The following is a 17,355-nucleotide window of genomic DNA, read 5'->3' on the forward strand; positions in this document are numbered from 1 at the left end:
CTGTCAAGGTGAACCGATAAACCTCTCTTTTTATTAGCCTTGACGTCCAAAACACGACGCGCAGCTCCCGGCAGGGAGGAGAGAGAAAGCGGGGGAGCTCGCATCCTTTAACGGGCGATGATCTGACCGGTGGACAGTATACACACTCCGACAGGGAACGGACGCAGGAAAGTGGTTCATTTTATATATCTCTTTTAATCCATCGTTTGTTTTGTTATTTTTGTTTTTTTTAAATGTTGGATATAAAACTTAAATGGCACCGGAGCGAGCTTTATAAGTGAAGCGTTTCGTTTGAGACCTCAGAAGAATTTAAAGGTGAGTCTTTCCTGTAACCAAAATGTGATTCAATCACAGACCTGTAGTGTCCTGTAGTGTGTGTGTGTGTGTGTGTGTGTGTGTGCGCGCGTGTAAACATGCTGTGAGTTTACAGCGTCGTTACTGTTGTTTAAGGTATTTTATTACCTGCGCTGTCGCCTTATCTCATGAGCTCCATGTAGAAGGAGGTCTTACTCCTCCAACATTCATTAATTGGCTTATTGTCGCTGTTTTTCTAACAATCTTTATTCTCCCGATGACAAACCCTCCTGCTGTTTCTCTCATGGAGGATATTAAAGAGGGACACAAAAACACAGCAGTGCGTCTGTTGCGTAATGTAGGAATCATCGGTAGAGTTTTGGATGGATTGGCACAGACATGATTGAGTTTAATTCAAGAGACATGATTGAGTTTAATTCAAGAGACATAGGTGCTGAAACACACAGTGAAGGCTCCAAATATCAAACAAAGACTTCTTGGTTTTGTTGGCAGCTGCTAGCAGTTTAAATCTCTAGCAACACACACACACACGCACACACACACACACACACACACACACGGGCCCCAAAGACCAAAAGGGTCCCTGAAGAAGTTTCCATGCAGAGAGGCCTAACATACAGCTGAAGAGGGTAAACTCAGTGGTGGGTACTCTTTTGGTCATTTAGTCAACTAGTTGGTCGTGTTGGTCTAAATCGGCTAAGATTAATTTTTTAGTCTTTCATGCTGAATTACTCATTTTATAAGAAATGTATGAGCACATAAACATTAAAGTGGTGCTTTTGCATATTTCTTTTTTGGAGAAAATCAGCTTTACAGATGTCAATAAAACAAACTAATCAATAAGTCGACTAAATCATACGAGTGTTCGCCGACTAAGTATGTATTTAGTCGAGGACAGGCAAACATAACACATCTTTAACTGGTGAATATTCCATCTTTTTATACTCGACCATTTTAAAGTAAGTCTAATTTAACATGGTGAGCTTGTACTCATTATTATTTAATATTGATTCTTAATTTTCTTATCAGATGATACTGAAAGCTGCAGATAACATTTAGGTGATGAGGTGGCGCCTCAGGCCATGTTAGCCATGTTAGCCTAGCATACAGTTTACACATGTTCAGGCTACACTCAACAACTATATGATTGACATGTGAAGACATTCATGGTCCCTGGAGGATGAATACTTTAGTTTATGACTAAATGCCTGTGAAACTAATCACAATATAATCCTCAGTTTTACTTTGTATTAACTATAAATGAACACGTGCTAGCCTATGTAGCATGCTAGCACACTAGACTAACATGGTGAACATGGTACCTGCTAAACATCAGCATGTTAGTCTTTGTTAGCTTGTGTTCAATCAAAGCAACTTGTCTGTTGTTTTAAATAAACGTGACCCAAGAAGTGAAACTAACAGAAAGAGTAGCATGGGTAAGTGAGGCCGGTCGAACGTAACAAAAAGAGAAGATGAACCTACATCCAGCCACACACTGGGCCGTCAGACGCTACTAAAAACAAGAACAAGAAACAATGACGAGACCCATTTTCTCAAAACTACCTGGAAATAGCTGCAAAGAGAAACAACAAGCAGCTGAGTCACATCAATCTGCTGAGAGCGTCCTGCTCCTTTATAAAGACTTGCACAATCAGGCCTGAGTAGGAACACCTGAAGAGGAAGTACAATGAGATTAGAAGAGCGTCTACACAGGACCAGCAGGGAGCTTTAAGAGGGGGCAGAAAGTCATCATAGTTTTTATTTGTTGTCAGTCAGTCTGAAGTGCTCGATTTTACAAATCTTTACTTATTTTTCCTCTTAAATTTGTTTGTTAAACTTTGTTTTTAACTTTAATTTATTGGGATATTTGTATATTTTCTCGTCGTGTTTTATTTGCTGTTTATTAGTGTTCTACTCAAACCATGGTGAGAATCTGAATATCAGTGTGTATGACTCGCACTGACCCCTTATGAATTTCTATCTTACCTAAAAACATGACGATGTATAAAAACACTGTTTATCCAACACAGATGTAAAATACTGCAGCTGAAAAGTCAGAACTTTAACAGTTTTAGGTGTTCTCCTTTATTTTGTGAATGCTCCGTAATCTTCATAAAATGAGTAAAGTAAAGGTCACGAGTAGCAATAAGAACTCATTTGCGGGGGGGGTATAGTAGATTTCCACCTGAGACCAACCTCCTGTGGATCCAGTGATCATGTGGGTTTTGTGCTCTGAGTGAAATGTGACGAAAGACATGCCGCTTTCTGAAAGCTCAGAGGAAATGAAGTGGCCTGCCGAGGCCTGGAGAGTGTCCTTGAAGCAAAAACTCTGAATCCTCACATGTTCAACTGGCTGGATGAAGAGATGAGTCTGAAACCGGTTTTACGTCCCTGTCGAGGTGCACAGGAAATGTGTAGATTCAGCTTTTTAAGTTTATTGTTTTGATTAATAATCAGACAAAATGTACTGTGCATAACGTACCAATTCTAAAAATGAGTCCAAAGGTTTAAGATTTTGACATTTTGTAACTTCTCATTTTCCAAATTTACTTTATATGATGATTTATATTATTATAATATATATATATAGATGATTATTTATAGTATATATATATATAAATGATGATTTTTAGTGTATAACATATATAGATGATTTTTAATATATAATATATGAAGATGATGATTTTTACTATATACTCATTGCCGCATGCTGCTTTTCCTCTCGCCTCTCTGCCGCTGCTGCTTTTTCCTCTCTCCTCTCTGCCGCTGCTGCTTTTCACTCTCTACCTATCTCTCGCTGCTGCTTTTCCTCTCTCTCTCTGTCGCTGCTGCTTTTTCCTCTCTACTCTCTGCCGCTGCTGCTTTTTCCTCTCTCCTCTCTGCCGCTGACTGCTATTTTCCTCTCTCCTCTCTGCCGCTGCTGCTTTTCCTCTCTCCTCTCTGCCGCTGCTGCTTTTTCCTCTCTCCTCTCTCTCCCTGCTGCTTTTTCGTCTCTCCTCTTTGTCGCTGCTTCTTTCTCGTCTCTCCTCTCTGTCGCTGCTGTTTTTCGTCTCTCCTCTCTGTCGCTGCTGCTTTTTCCTCTCTGGCCGCTGCTGCTTTTTCCTCTCTCCTCTCTGTCGCTGCTGCTTTTTCCTCTCTGCCGCTGCTGCTTTTTCCTCTCTGTAGCTGCTGCTTTTTCCTCTCTCCTCTCTGTCGCTGCTGCTTTTTCCTCTCTCTCTCTGCCGCTGCTGCTTTTCCTCTCTCCTCTCTGTCGCTGCTGCTTCTCTCTACATCTCTGTCGCTGCTGCTTCCTCTCTCTCTCTGCCGCTGCTGCTTTTTCCTCTCTCCTCTCTGTCGCTGCTGCTTCCTCTCTCCTCTCTGCGCTGCTGCTTTTTCCTCTCTCCTCTCTGTCGCTGCTGCTTCCTCTCTCCTCTCTGTCGCTGCTGCTTCCTCTCTCCTCTCTCTCGCTGCTGCTTTTTCCTCTCTCCTCTCTGCCGCTGCTGCTTTTTCCTCTCTCCTCTATGTCGCTGCTGCTTTTCCTCTCTCCTCATCTGTCGCTGCTGCTTTTCGTCGTCCTCTCGCCGCTGCTGCTTTTCCTCTCTCCTCTCTGCCGCTGCTGCTTTTCCTCTCTCCTCTCTGCCGCTGCTGCTTTTCCTCTCTCTCTCTGCCGCTGCTGCTTTTTCCTCTCTCCTCTCTGTCGCTGCTGCTTTTTCCTCTCTCCTCTCTGTCGCTGCTGCTTTTTCCTCTCTCCTCTCTCTCCCTGCTGCTTTTTTCCTCTCTCCTCTCTGCCGCTGCTGCTTTTCCTCTCTCCTCTGCCGCTGCTGCTTTTTCCTCTCTCCTTCTCTCGCTGCTGCTTTTTCCTCTCTCCTCTCTGTCGCTGCTGCTTTTTCCTCTTCTCTCTCTCTCGCTGCTGCTTTTCCTCTCTCCTCTCTTCCGCTGCTGCTTTTTCCTCTCTCTCTCTCTCGCTGCTGCTTTTTCCTCTCTCCTCTCTGCCGCTGCTGCTTTTTCCTCTCTCCTCTCTGCCGCTGCTTCTTTTTCCTCTCTCCTCTCTGCCGCTGCTGCTTTTTCCTCTCTCCTCTCTGTCGCGGCTGCTTTTTCCTCTCTCCTCTCTGCCGCTGCTGCTTTTTCCTCTCTGCCGCTGCTTTTTCCTCTCTCCTCCTGCCGCTGCTGCTTTTTCCTCTCTCCTCTCTGAAGATGATGATTTTTAGTATATAATATATGTAGATGATGATTTTTAAATATAATATATGTAGATGATGATTTTTAATATATAATATATGAAGATGATGATTTTTAATATATAATATATGAAGATGATGATTTTTAATATATAATATATGAAGATGATGATTTTTAATATATAATATATGAAGATGATGATTTTTAATATATAATATATGAAGATGATGATTTTTAATATATAATATATGAAGATGATGATTTTTAATATATAATATATGTAGATGATGATTTTTAATATATAATATATGTAGATGATGATTTTTAATATATAATATATGTAGATGATGATTTTTAATATATAATATATGTAGATGATGATTTTTAATATATAATATATGTAGATGAGCGCTGCTCTTTTTCCTCTCTCCTCTCTCTTCGATGCTGCTTTTTCTCTCTCCTTCTGTCGCTTGCTGCTTTTTCCTGTCTCCTCTCTGTCTCTGCTGCTATTTTTAATGTATAATATATGAAGATGATTGATTTTTAGTATATAAAAACGTATGCATGATGCTAAATGAACAGTTGATCAATAGAAACGGTTGTATTTTGATAATAGATTAATTGTCCTAGTCATCTTTTAAGAATAGAAATGCTCCAGCGTCTTAAATGTGAGGATGTGCTGCTAATGATTCCCCTTTGTCACTGTAATATAACTACCCTACTGTTGTAAAGCACTTTGAATCACTTTTGTTTGAGATTTTTTTTATACAAAGAAACATGGACTTTAACTTCTGAATAAGTTTTTGTTCGGCCTTTTAAAGCTGTAGCAGTCATTATGGATAGAATGGGGTTGTATTACGCTGCATTGGACGGTTAATCTTTTATATTTAGTCTATTCATATTCTATTGTTGCCCTTCAAAATCCTCATTCCTCTAAATCAGAGCGAGATCAGTTTTCAGATTGTAGACCGTATGAGAGACAAAAGAGGGATATAAATAGTGCGAGTATGTACTGTACACGTGTGTTGTTGTACATGTGTGGGAGTGGAGCTTGAGGTCTGAGTACATATCGTTGCTCCTCTGTGATGACTGGATCGGACAGGCAGGAAGTGGAGGAGTAGACAAAAGCTCTGTTCCACACCGGCGCTCACGGATGGAAATATCAGCGGCTGTGCAACCTCATGAAGGCCCTCTGCTGATGAATCACCTCTGCTTTCAAATTACAGAAGACCCAGGAGTGTGAATCCCAAAGTTAATCTGGAGGTGGAAGATGAAAAGAAAAAACATGACGGCTCCACTTGTGCTATAAATGCAACTCTAATACGGTACAAGTGTCCAATTGTGTAAAAAATAACTACAACCCACAGTCCTCGTAGTTAACCAGTTAGTGTTTGAGAAATAAAAGAGAACATTCACACATTTTGTTTCAACTCTGGTGTCACTTAGATATCAGATCTTATTTCAAAATGGCTGAAAATGTCATGTTTTCAGCCTGATTCGAATAGTGACAACATGTTGACGGGATGAGTCACAACTGTTAAGAGCATTTACAGGTGAGAGTGATTCTCTCAGGAGCTGCTCAGACAGGAAGCGAAGAAATAATACATTCAGAACTCTTTAGAGTTTTGCAAAAACACCATTTCGTCTCTTTTCTTGTAATTTTTGTTGTCTGGTGAAAAACATGTTTCTTACTCACTGAGGGCGGCTTCCTGCGAGGAGGTGGACACGAGCAGAGGATCTATAAATTGTAAAATAACAACAATTATTACAATATTATAATTATAATAAAGGGTGAGAAGCTCAGCCATCCGAGAGAGACTCTGGGTAGAGCCGCTGCTCCTTTACGTTTGAAAGGAGCCAGTTGAGGTGGTTCATCATCAAGTAAGGATGCCGCCTGGGTGCCTCCCTAGGGAGGTGTTCCAGGCACGTCCAGCTGGGAGGAGACCCCGGGGAAGACCCAGGACTTGGTGGAGAGATTATATCTCCTCACTGGGAACGCCTCGGGACCCCCCAGTTGGAGCTGGAGGATGTGTTCCGGAGAAGGGAAGATTGGGGTTCCTTACTGGAGCTGCTGCCCCCCGCGACCCGACCCCGGATAAGATGTAGACGATGGATGGACAATATTATAATGATTTATATAGACTCCCATAACGAGTCTGTTTTAGGCATTTCGTCCTCACAAGAGAATCTGAAGTGTCGCATATGATAAACAATATTGAGTCTATAGTTTAATAATAAAGAGAACTAAAATGTAACTTTTTATCATGAAGTTTGGTCCAGCAATCAACACTTGGAGAACAAGGCTACACCGTGTTGTTGTTAACCTCCTCACCACAAGACATCTCGGTCCAAAATGATCAGCAGAAATCTTCAGTTTCCTCCACCACATGGAGGAGTCTAAATAACGTCCATGTAAACATGCAGGACCTTCTGCGCCGGTCCGATTTTAACTACACTTTGGAGGAACAGAACATCTTGGTGTCCAGAGGAGTGTACATGTTACACGTCCTTGTTCTTCTCACTGCAGAGATCATTTCAGTCTCGCTCCAGCTCAGGTTCTGCAGACATCAGCTGCTAATCAAGCTGCAGAAATGCTCCTGAGATTGGAGCAAATGAAGGAGGAAAAAGCAGCTGCTGTTTGTGTGTGAGATTATTCTGCTGCGGTTTTGACACAAAATTATTCATTTATTCAGTTTTCTGCCATTTAGAGGCCACCGACTGTTTCCTTTTAGCCAGTCAATGCTTTTTAGGAAAACACCCACGTAATCAGAAACATAAACATGGTGGATGTGGAAGGGATCAGCATCTGTGTGTGTGTGTGTGTGTGTGTGTGTGTGTGTGTGTGTGTGTGCGTGCAAACATGCTGTTTTTGTGCTGGAAGCCAACCAGTTGATATATTCGACCAATCGTCAAACCCTAATAAAGTGGTTCCAGTTTTCTGTTTTCTCCGTCTTCTATGTGGATTTCATGCAGAGTGGATTTGGACACTGGTGGACTAGATGTACATCATCCAGGAAAAACTTCATCCGTTGTAGTGGTTTCGGTTATTTTTCCCCGATAACAACATGTGTTTACGTTCCTTTACTTAAACGGTGTAAACGTTAAAGAGCTTGTTCTGGGCGATAGGGAACAATGTGTCCTGTTGGTTTAGTTTTTGTTTCAGTAACTTTCACTACATCACTGTGAATATTTTCTCTGTGAGCTGCTCTCTGAAGTGTGAAACTGATCCTCACCCCCCCGAGGTCGGCGTCATAATCCTGCCTGAACAGCTGAGAGTTATAAGCACATGGCCTCGGCGCTGTTTTTACTGCTCCGAGTTCTCACTGTGTTGAAAGTATTGTCTGAATTTGTCCTCTGATAATCACTGACGATGGTGTCGTCTCCTCCCCGTGTGTCTTTGTAGAGCAGTGAGGCCGAGGAGTCCCGCTGGGATCTGAGAGGGAAGAATTTCCCTGCGGTGTAGACGGCCCCCCGACTCCGGCCCCCCCCGACCCTGAAGGGACCAGCTTTTTGACAAACGTGTCCAACAGGGATTCACACATCAACTCAGAGTTTTTGGAGCTTCTGATTGGACGTCACCTCGGTTCATCCAGCCCACAGGCCTTTGTTTCTTCTAGCTTCAACTTGTTTTTTTATTTTTAACCTCTTGTGTGTTGGACTTGAGGTTCGGCCTCAGAAATTAAGCTGTTGCAGTTTTATTTTCCTTCAGAAAAGATGGAAACGTTTTCAGCCACCACCCCTGAGATTGTGGATTATTGAAAGGGGTCTGGTGCAGCTGTTTGGGGAGAATTTAAATGGATGTTTGCTGCTGTTCATCTGTGATTTTGTGGAACAACAGTTTGTGAATGTGTGTATTTATCCTTGGATTCAGACACATTTCAATGTAAATGAGTGCTGAAACATCTGGACGGATACAGATGATTTACAAGCAGAAAGAAAGAGTTTTTTTACAATTTCCTGCAAGTTATTTCAAGTTTTCTGATCCAAACACCAGATTTTGGATCATTCAGTAATTTAAAATGTATATAGACTCTGTTTCGAGTTTAAATTAATATACCTTTAATATTTAAAAAGGCACAACATTTCCTTTTCTTTTGGATTTGCTTGTGGTGCGGCTCTAGCACGGTAGGTTTCTCATTTCCAGACACATAATTTGGACAAAAATCAAATTTTTTATGCCCCGTTTCTGCTGTCACGCATCAAACGTGTAACATCCTGTGATTCACATGTTACGAGCCGCTGCCGCTAATCTCAAACCAATTAACCTCTCCATTAACTTTTGGCATTTGGGTCTTTTGTGCACCTTCTTCTAGGAAAAACATTTGAATGACATTTCATTTAATACGAATGCTAAAGTCTGTAATTACACATTTTATTGAGGATGCTGCTTTGTATTGACGGCCAGCCCTTCATAAACAGCGAGACTGTGGAACATTTAATATTCAGACATGTGGTATGTTCCAGAAAATAATTTCCTCATCAACTGTGAACCGTTTGTAATTTAAATAACCACCATTTTAACTTCTCCCGGCAGTTCTTAAGGATCTTAGCTACCGTTGTTCTTGATAATTACACCAAGAAAGCAGAATTTTAATGTATGTTTAATTATTGTAATGAGACGGCGGCCATCTTGAAACAAGCCAGAGAGTTTTGGATCGGATCTTTTTGTTATTATTTTGAAGAATGTTGTTATTTTATCTGATTTAAATACTTCAGTATTCATGTCAAGTGGCTGAACAGTTGCAGCCAGAGAGGAAAGTTTCCTTCGGCTGCTGTTAACTCTTTTTATCACCTTTTATTTTGTTAGTTCCCACGTTGGATTACAGCCCACGGGATAGCAATGTCAGCATTTTAATCTGCAACATATTTATCACTGAATGTGATAGCAGTGCCATCATTTATTGACCCTGCAAAGACGAGCCACAAGCTTGCCAAGTTTACGTACATCCCGTCCTGCGCACCGGAACTCACCTGCCTCGGTCACTGCCATGGTGATGTCGCAGGGCACCTACACCTTCCTGGCCTGTTTCGCCGGCTTCTGGTTGGTCTGGGCCTTCATCGTCATGCTGTGCTGTTTCTGCAGCTTCCTGCAGCGCCGGCTGAAGCGCCGCCACGAGGAGAGGCTGAGGGAGCAATGTCTGCGAACCGTAGAGATGGAGCCACTCAGCTGCCACCCCACAGGCTACCCGCAGCCCCCTCCTCCTCTGCCTCCACCTCCACCTTTACAGCTGCCCAGAGATCCCCCGCAGTTCTGCCCTCCTCAAACCCTGTCGCCAGCTGTTCCTCTGCAGGTTCCTCATCCCATGCCGCAAGCAAACTGGATCAGCATGCCAGGTAACGTAACGGGATTGTTATTGTGGGTTTTCTTCGATGCATACATTCATAATGTACATTTGAATCTTTGTTTATCTGCTGTCGGTGTTTTTACAGTTTTGAACCATTTTATAATATAAGGGAGGTGGAGTAGTGGAGGAGGTAAAAGGGAAATGTGGAGGGACTTGTATGTGAGGAGGAGGATTTTAAAAGGTGAACAATTACCTTGAAGTTCAAGTGTTATTGTTGCCACTTACCTTGCACAGCAGCTGGACTCTCGCTATATCTCAAAATCACATGGAACTCCATCTGGTCAGGCTTCAAGTAATGCTTTTGTGTCAAGTGCCCGTGAGGAGCTCTCAGCAGTTATGACTGTGGTTTAGGCGCCTGTTCAAAACAACAATTCTGCATAGCTGCAACAGCATCAGGTATATCACAACTGGAGAGTATTTCTTCATAGAAAGATAAGCAAAGAACAGCACTGATGGCTTTTCTCGATGGATTTGTTCAAGTTTTCCACTTGTCTTTTCCAAAACGTTTCCAATGACAGCTTCTCAGATGTTTGTGTGTCACAAACCATCTGATGCGTCAGGTTTAGCACGTTAAACACTACATTATTTCATAGGGTCTCGTGCTTTTTGTAGTCTACAACTTAATATATCTCGGAAACATAAATGACTTCCACTCAATATACTTCATTAGACTTCAAATGGCCTGAAACACGCTCCTAACCACCTCCCCAAGTAACCCTAGCACCTAACCCTGACACCCCTTTACTGTGTCCGAAATAAGAAATGTATTAAGTATTTAAATCAAAATAAAGAAGAAAACAACGATGAAAAGTCATGTTATCAACCAAACTGCAGCAGTGAGGCTCTCCAAACCGTGCAGTCATTAGCAGTAACAAGCTAACAAGCTAACAGGCTAACAAGCTAACAGGCTAACAAGCTAACAGGCTAACAAGCTAACAGGCTAACAGCACCGAGTGTACCGTCTGACTCTGTATGAGAACTGAAGACTCCAGTTTGTCTCTTCAATGTTATTCAGCATTCAGCATTTACGTGAAGCGTCAAAGGCTGCAAGTATCTACAAGAGTGTGTCTGTTGCGAGAGAAGGTGGGAGAAGAGTGTTCGGCTGGGGCTAACTCCTGGAAAAACAGTGTGTACCAGTGCACACCTCATAAAGTGTAATCTTGTCAAAATATATCTTTGGCGAGAAACTTGAATGTTTGAAGGAGATGTTTTCAAAGCAATATAAATATTAGGTAAAGGTTAAGGTAAGGTTAAAGTATTTGAATATGTTATATATGAATACGTGAAGAAAGCATGTGACCCCCTCAAAGAATCGGATAATAGAATCGTTGAGAACCAGTATCGATAAGCAGAACCGGAATTGGTAACATCCAAACAATACCCACCCTGTGACGTGAAGATATCCAGCACCAATAGTGTAAGAAACAAGCGTCTTTCACCTCACAGTGTTTTTCTTTCCTCCTCTCTCTGGAGCTGTACTTAGCTGTCAAAATATAAACTGCTGCATCCATTAGTCACAACGCTAAACTCACTGCCGACCGCATCTCGAGCAGGAAATTAATTTCTGCTGAGTGTAAAATTACTGACAAATATCAAACCTGTCACATCTTATTTGCTCTTTATTTACAGACCAAATGCATATTTCATTCATAACACTCGTACAAACAAATACAACAAAGACATTTGAGAAATAATGAATACATTCACAACATCCATATGAGCAACTAGGATGAGGACAGAGAAGCAGAGGACAGGAGGAGGATTTCATTATGTGTCAGATATTTTTTAGACACTTCGCTTCCCAGCTTCCAGCTCCCAGCTCCCCGCCTGCTGAGCAGCGTTCCCCCGCGGGGCGTCACGGTGACAGCTGCCGCTGAGGCGTGGGCGGTGACTGTGGAGGCCGAGCAGTGATGGAGCGAGCAACAACACGGCCGGGCTAAACTAAAAGTGAAGAGAAGACGAGAAGAAAGAGACAATCAAGAGAATGTAGAGTCAGGAGGAGCACAGCTGGGCGAGAGAAGGAACAGAGACAGGCTCCCCCCCCCCCCAGGTCTCCATCTTAAAAGATTTTCCACAAATGTACGAAGAGTTATTGATCACTGTAATCATTCTGAAGCGTTCCCTCCATAATGTGATTAGCTTGTAAGAAATGAGACACAATTCACAGTGCGTCTAAAGTTCAGCCAAAGCTAAATGGAAGCTTCATCAGTCGGAGTTATTCAAGTTGGTTTCTTCATCTCGCTTCTTCTTCTTCTTCTGGAGGACATAAAAGCTATGTTAGCGAGGGCTAGGAGCAGCTAGCTTGTTTCTTGAAGGGTTTTTTGTGAATGGTTTCAGTTGCTTGATTGGTGGAGGAGGTAGAAGAGTGAGTATTGCACTTACTTTATATGGTATCAGTAAATAGTCTTTCATTACATGTTCCAGGTGTGTAATGCCTGATTTTGTCGAAGAGTTGAATGTTTTTCATTATAAAAAGCAGGTCAGACATTTGTATTGCTGCTATTCTTCCAATCAAGAGATGTGTAAGTTGTTCCGGATCATTTATAATTAATCATAAAGGGAAATCATGAATTTCTGAACCAGATTTCATGGTGATCCATTTATTAATTGTCGAGCCTGATTGTGGCTCGAGAGCTAAAGTTAGGGGTTTACTAAAGTCGGTAGGATTCTCCATCTCAGGACCAGAAACGTTTGTTCAATATTTCATTGCACTGATTGGTTCAGTTGTTGATCCAGCTGGTGAAACAGCCATTCACAAGCACAGCTCTGAATCAATCAACAAGATTTAGATAACGATTCAAACATCTGGAACCTGATCCATCCGGTGTAAAAGCTCTCTTTTAATCAACACCCTGCCTCGTTCAATTAGTCCCAGCTGGCAGCTGCCAACCGCAACGCAGACTGACACCGCAGGTCACTGAGCTGCTCCACTTGTGCAGTTGGCAGTTAAGTGCCTTGCTCAATGGCACCTCAGCTCTTCACAATCAGAGAGGGAGTGTTTCCTGACTTCCTCTTTCCCAACCAAAACTTTCAAATTCTTTGTCAGCCCAATGTGTGTGTGTGTACAACATTTATATGGTAATTCATTCATGAATTTTGGGAGCATTCTGCTTCTCCCGCCTGGCAGAAGTAAACACGAGGCTATTTTCCTTTTCAGGAATTCAAGCTTCAACCTTGAAAGCTAGAAAAAGGCTTGAATTGTAAACACGTCTGAAATGAAAAAAAGTGCAACTGCAGTGAAAATGATTGTCAGCACCGAGCAGCATTAGCATTAAGTAAAACCGCCGGCGTTTAATACACGGCACCGAAGGACCCAATGAGAAACCTACAAGCGCTAAGTAACGTTAGAGCATTAACATGTGCAGCAAATGTGCCATTTATAACTAGAAATACCAGTGGTGGGCCGTCAGGGCCAGCAAGGCCTTCTCTGCTGGCCTAAACATCATCAGAATATACATTTAATGTTGATATATTTTTTCCACAAATATGTATTACATTATTCCCCATAGTCTATTCTCTTCATTTCATAGCTTTCCTCTTGGTTGCGCTGCTTCCAGCCTCAGATGGAGATTTGGAGGTCTGGCCTTTTATGTTAGAGCTTTTATCCAATCATATTTCAGCCATGATGTGTTGCCAGGGTCCAAGAGATCTGCCCTGAGGCCTTCAGAAGCAACAGGGCGGGCGCCTGTAGCTTTAAAGTGAATGGAAACTAAACCGTGGCGTTAACCAATCAGATTTCGAGTTGGCAGCACCGGGGCCAGCTAGAAGGCGTACGATAACGTCAGCACGTCCACGTCTTTTGATTGGATACGCACTATGGAGAGGCAGAGCTATGCAGAGCTAGCAAACTTTGAACGAACTAATTTGTGTAGATTTCTACAAGCAGTTAGTTTTTTTTCAACCCACAATGGCTGAAGGAGGAGAAGAGATCGATGTGGTCGCAGATATAATTACAACTTTTCAAGAAAAGCTAGACATCGTGAGAAGAGAACGGCTAACCCCGACGCTAGCGAGCCTATCACAGCTGGGAAAAGGGTTTGTCTGACACTTTCAAGTCACTAACTACGAGCGGTACCCCCGGCTCACAGCCTCCGAGAGGCACTGCACATTGTACTGCTGGGAATGCCTGCTATTTACAACTAAATGCTTCGGAAATATTAATATAACTCAGTTGTACTTGACTATGTTAGGGTGATGCAACGCCCGGTTATACTGCGTTTCTGTCTAAATGTATAGTTTCTAGAGCCATGGCGTCATAATGATGGTATTAAGAGGGGGAATAATTCAGGTAGGACTGTGTAGGACATCACTGAAGGCCTAGGTGTGAAATGCACTGGCACACCACTGAAAAATACCAACTTTTACAAAGATTTAAATGTTTTCTTTTCTTTTTTAAGTCTGTCTCCAGTTTCTATAGTTGCTATGGATCGCAGGAGAATGTACTAATGTGCATGCTGTCGTATTGAAGGAAGAATGAAACCTAAAATATTTTACAGAGGAAAACAGTAAATCAAAAAGCAACTAACAGCATAAAGATTAAATAAATCTGTAAAATGCTAAAAAAGAAAGAGGGGATGAGGGAAAGAGGGATTACTGGAGTGAGTAGAAGAGCATCAGCTGCTGTCAAAGATGCTTAATGAGCACAGACAGACAGTAACGGATAAAACAAAAGGTTGCTGGAGTCTCGGTCACAAAGCAGACTGATGAAGAGGTTCTGTATCCAGGCAGCAGCAGAGCTAAAAGAGAAGCAGGTGCCGACCAGCTGAGCACAACAGAGGACGGAGAGAGAAGCCAGGAGCTGTTTCATTACCAGAGGGAAGAGAGAGAGACGTGGAGATGCTGAGAGTGGTGGGACTCCATTTACACTTTTTCAGATAGCATTAGAGAGGGATATATGATGAGGGAGGAAAGGGAAGAGATAAGATGGGAGAAGAGGAATTGGACCTAAAATGATGTACCTTAAGCCACACATGTTTCCCTTTAATCAGGATTCTGTGTAATCCTGTAACGCACCACGACCGATGTACAGTAGCTGTCACACATCACTGTATCACACGACACACACTCACATACTTTGTCCTCACAGTGCTGGCTGCTGCTTCAAACGAAGCCCCTCTGATCCTCCCGCTGGAAACATCAGTCTCATGTGTTTCTGCTGATGTTTATTTAAAGCTGTCCTGGCAGCTGGTCGTATTGTTTTACAGTAGAAACAGATGGACGGGGGAGTTAGGGCGATAATGACAGTCGATCCTGTAGGTATCTGTGAGGCATGGTGGAGAAGTGATGGATTTGGCCAGGTACACTCACACGTACACAAGAGCATACAACATTTGCATCTATAAATACATCCCGCTCCATGGCAACAGTTCAACAAACAGCTGTGGATGTGTGTTGATGTGGCTGCAAATAGGTTCGGGCTGTGACACTGCAAGTTCATTCACTTCTAGTAGTTATTAACAATATTTATCACCATTCTTGGACTGCAACAAACATCAAAGTTGAACACTTATAGACTATATTGTACGTCAAAGCAGCCACAGCAACTGCACACATTGAAGTGAAGCAAGAAAAACTGAAGACAAAAGATGTGGCCTAAGAATAAACTGTATACAAGAAGTGACCGCCGTGATGTCACCTGACCATATTTTGATGAGGTGCGAGGCTGGAGCATGTGCCGTTAGTATCTCAGAGCTCTTATTTCAATGTGTTTATTTAGTGAACATTTAGGTAAATTGGACTCGATATTGGTAGATACCCAACAGATGGAGTCAGATTAGTATGGGGGCCAAAATAAAGTAGATTCAAGTCAAGTTTTTCTTAACTTAACTTGTCTTTGTCTCAGTTCATATGAGCGACAGTACAGCAAACTTCTTACCGCATGTGTTCGCTTTTCTCCGTTGATTTTTGTTGGGACTTAATTGAGCCACTTTGCTTCATGACCCTTCTGAACGCATCTTGAAAAAGACGAGATTCTTTCACCTTTATTAATACCAAAGCAAACTCATGGTGCTTGAATGGCCAATTAAAGTCACTTAGAAATGATTACATCTGGCCATAGTGAATGTTTCTCTCTCAGTAATGATTATGGTTACAGGGCTGGATCTGCTATTTTCTGAATCTCCGTGACAATAAAATTGGACTTTTCAGGCTGATAATGTGTAATAGAACCTGCAGGGAAAATTAAAATGGTTCCCTAATTTCCCCACCAGCCAGGGCAGCTGAAACGTATCAAAGAGAGAAAATGTTATTACTACAGAACCAGGAAATGAGTTCAGATGTTTGTCATTTTGAAAAGGCAAAAATAAACGTATGCATGGATCTCTTTTTTAAAAGTTGCAAACTTTTTCTTTATTTCTAAAGAGCCTCTGCAAGAAACTGAAAAGACGAGTTTGTGTTAAAGCAGGAGGAGAGCTTGTGCAACATATCGACGCTTATTGATCAGGATCTGGGCAGTTTCATCAGCCTGGAAAAAGAAACTGCCTCCACTTGTTCCAAAAACTCTGCTTTAAGATGTAAGAATACATTAAAAACATAGACTCCACCGTCTTACATTATGCCCACAGGCTCTTTCAGGTCACAGGTATTTTAGAAATGTTGCAGGAGTAAACTTCGACAGTGAAACTAACATTTGGTAGTTTTTTTTGCTTCAATGTCACCCAGGAGAAAATGTCGAACCAATTCGTGCCAGGTAACAGATGGTTGTTTAAATGCCACAATTCTATACAACCTGAAGTTTAACAATTTGTCTCTTTCTGCTGGAAACTGTATCCGATAGAACAAAAAGTAAACACCCCTTCACTTCTGTCAGCTTTAGCAGCTAAAAGGCCCTCAGCTGTCCTTCAGTGTAATTACAAACAGGTGTGAATGTTCCAATTAGTAGAGAACAAGCGAGGAATCTGCAACTGCAGCCGACGCAAACATTGCAGAACATATCTTGTCGAGGCTTTTATTTGGCTGTGCTCGAACAGCGCAGATAACAGCAGATAAATCCTCATCAGTGTCAATAGACAATGACACATTTCTTTCCCTTTATGCAAATCTAAACGGTAGTGTAGAAAGGAAATCAACAGAAAAATATGTCACACAAATTCACCAAAAAAAAAAGGAAATAATACCCAAAGAATCTCTGGAAATGATGTTTGTACAGTATACAAATCGTTTGCAACAGGAAGTATGTTATGAAAGAAACATAAAGCCGATGGGATTATGTTTTCAACTGTCAAATGCGACAACATATATTATCTGCTCTGTAAATCCCTCGGCCTGTGTTCTCCTTTAAAAAAGTGCTTTTGTCGACTGACGGGAATCCACCAGGACCAGCCGCTCGCAATTCTGGTGTGATAAATAAACACACATAATCCAGATTACGTTTCTCACCACAACGTGAACAATTAAGTAATATATAAACATAATTTCTAGGAGATACGGTCAGAGGAAAAGGATTGTCAGAGACAGCATTCGATGTGTTTTGGCTCATGTTTGTATCATGACTGACACATGGAAAACACAACATTCACTCTGCACGACAACACCAAGA

At 42.0% G+C, this 17,355-nt stretch overlaps 1 protein-coding gene and 1 long non-coding RNA gene across 2 annotated transcripts in view; one reads left to right on the forward strand and one right to left on the reverse strand.

The window, feature by feature from the left end:
- prr7 (proline rich 7 (synaptic)) overlaps positions 1-17,355 on the forward strand; it is a 20,152-nt gene continuing 2,797 nt past the window's right edge. Inside the window, exons 1-2 of the mRNA XM_029448996.1 lie at positions 1-315; positions 7,877-9,807. Coding sequence (XP_029304856.1) covers positions 9,462-9,807 — 346 coding nt within the window. The 5' untranslated portion in view covers positions 1-315; positions 7,877-9,461. The remainder of the gene's footprint in view (positions 316-7,876; positions 9,808-17,355) is intronic.
- The window catches only part of LOC115019434 (uncharacterized), a 17,504-nt gene continuing 11,414 nt past the window's right edge, over positions 11,266-17,355 (reverse strand). Inside the window, exon 3 of the long non-coding RNA XR_003833483.1 lies at positions 11,266-11,759. This is a non-coding gene — a long non-coding RNA (uncharacterized LOC115019434). The remainder of the gene's footprint in view (positions 11,760-17,355) is intronic.

This window comes from Cottoperca gobio, chromosome 14, assembly GCF_900634415.1.
Source record: "Cottoperca gobio chromosome 14, fCotGob3.1, whole genome shotgun sequence".
NCBI classification, from domain to species: Eukaryota; Metazoa; Chordata; class Actinopteri; order Perciformes; family Bovichtidae; genus Cottoperca; species Cottoperca gobio.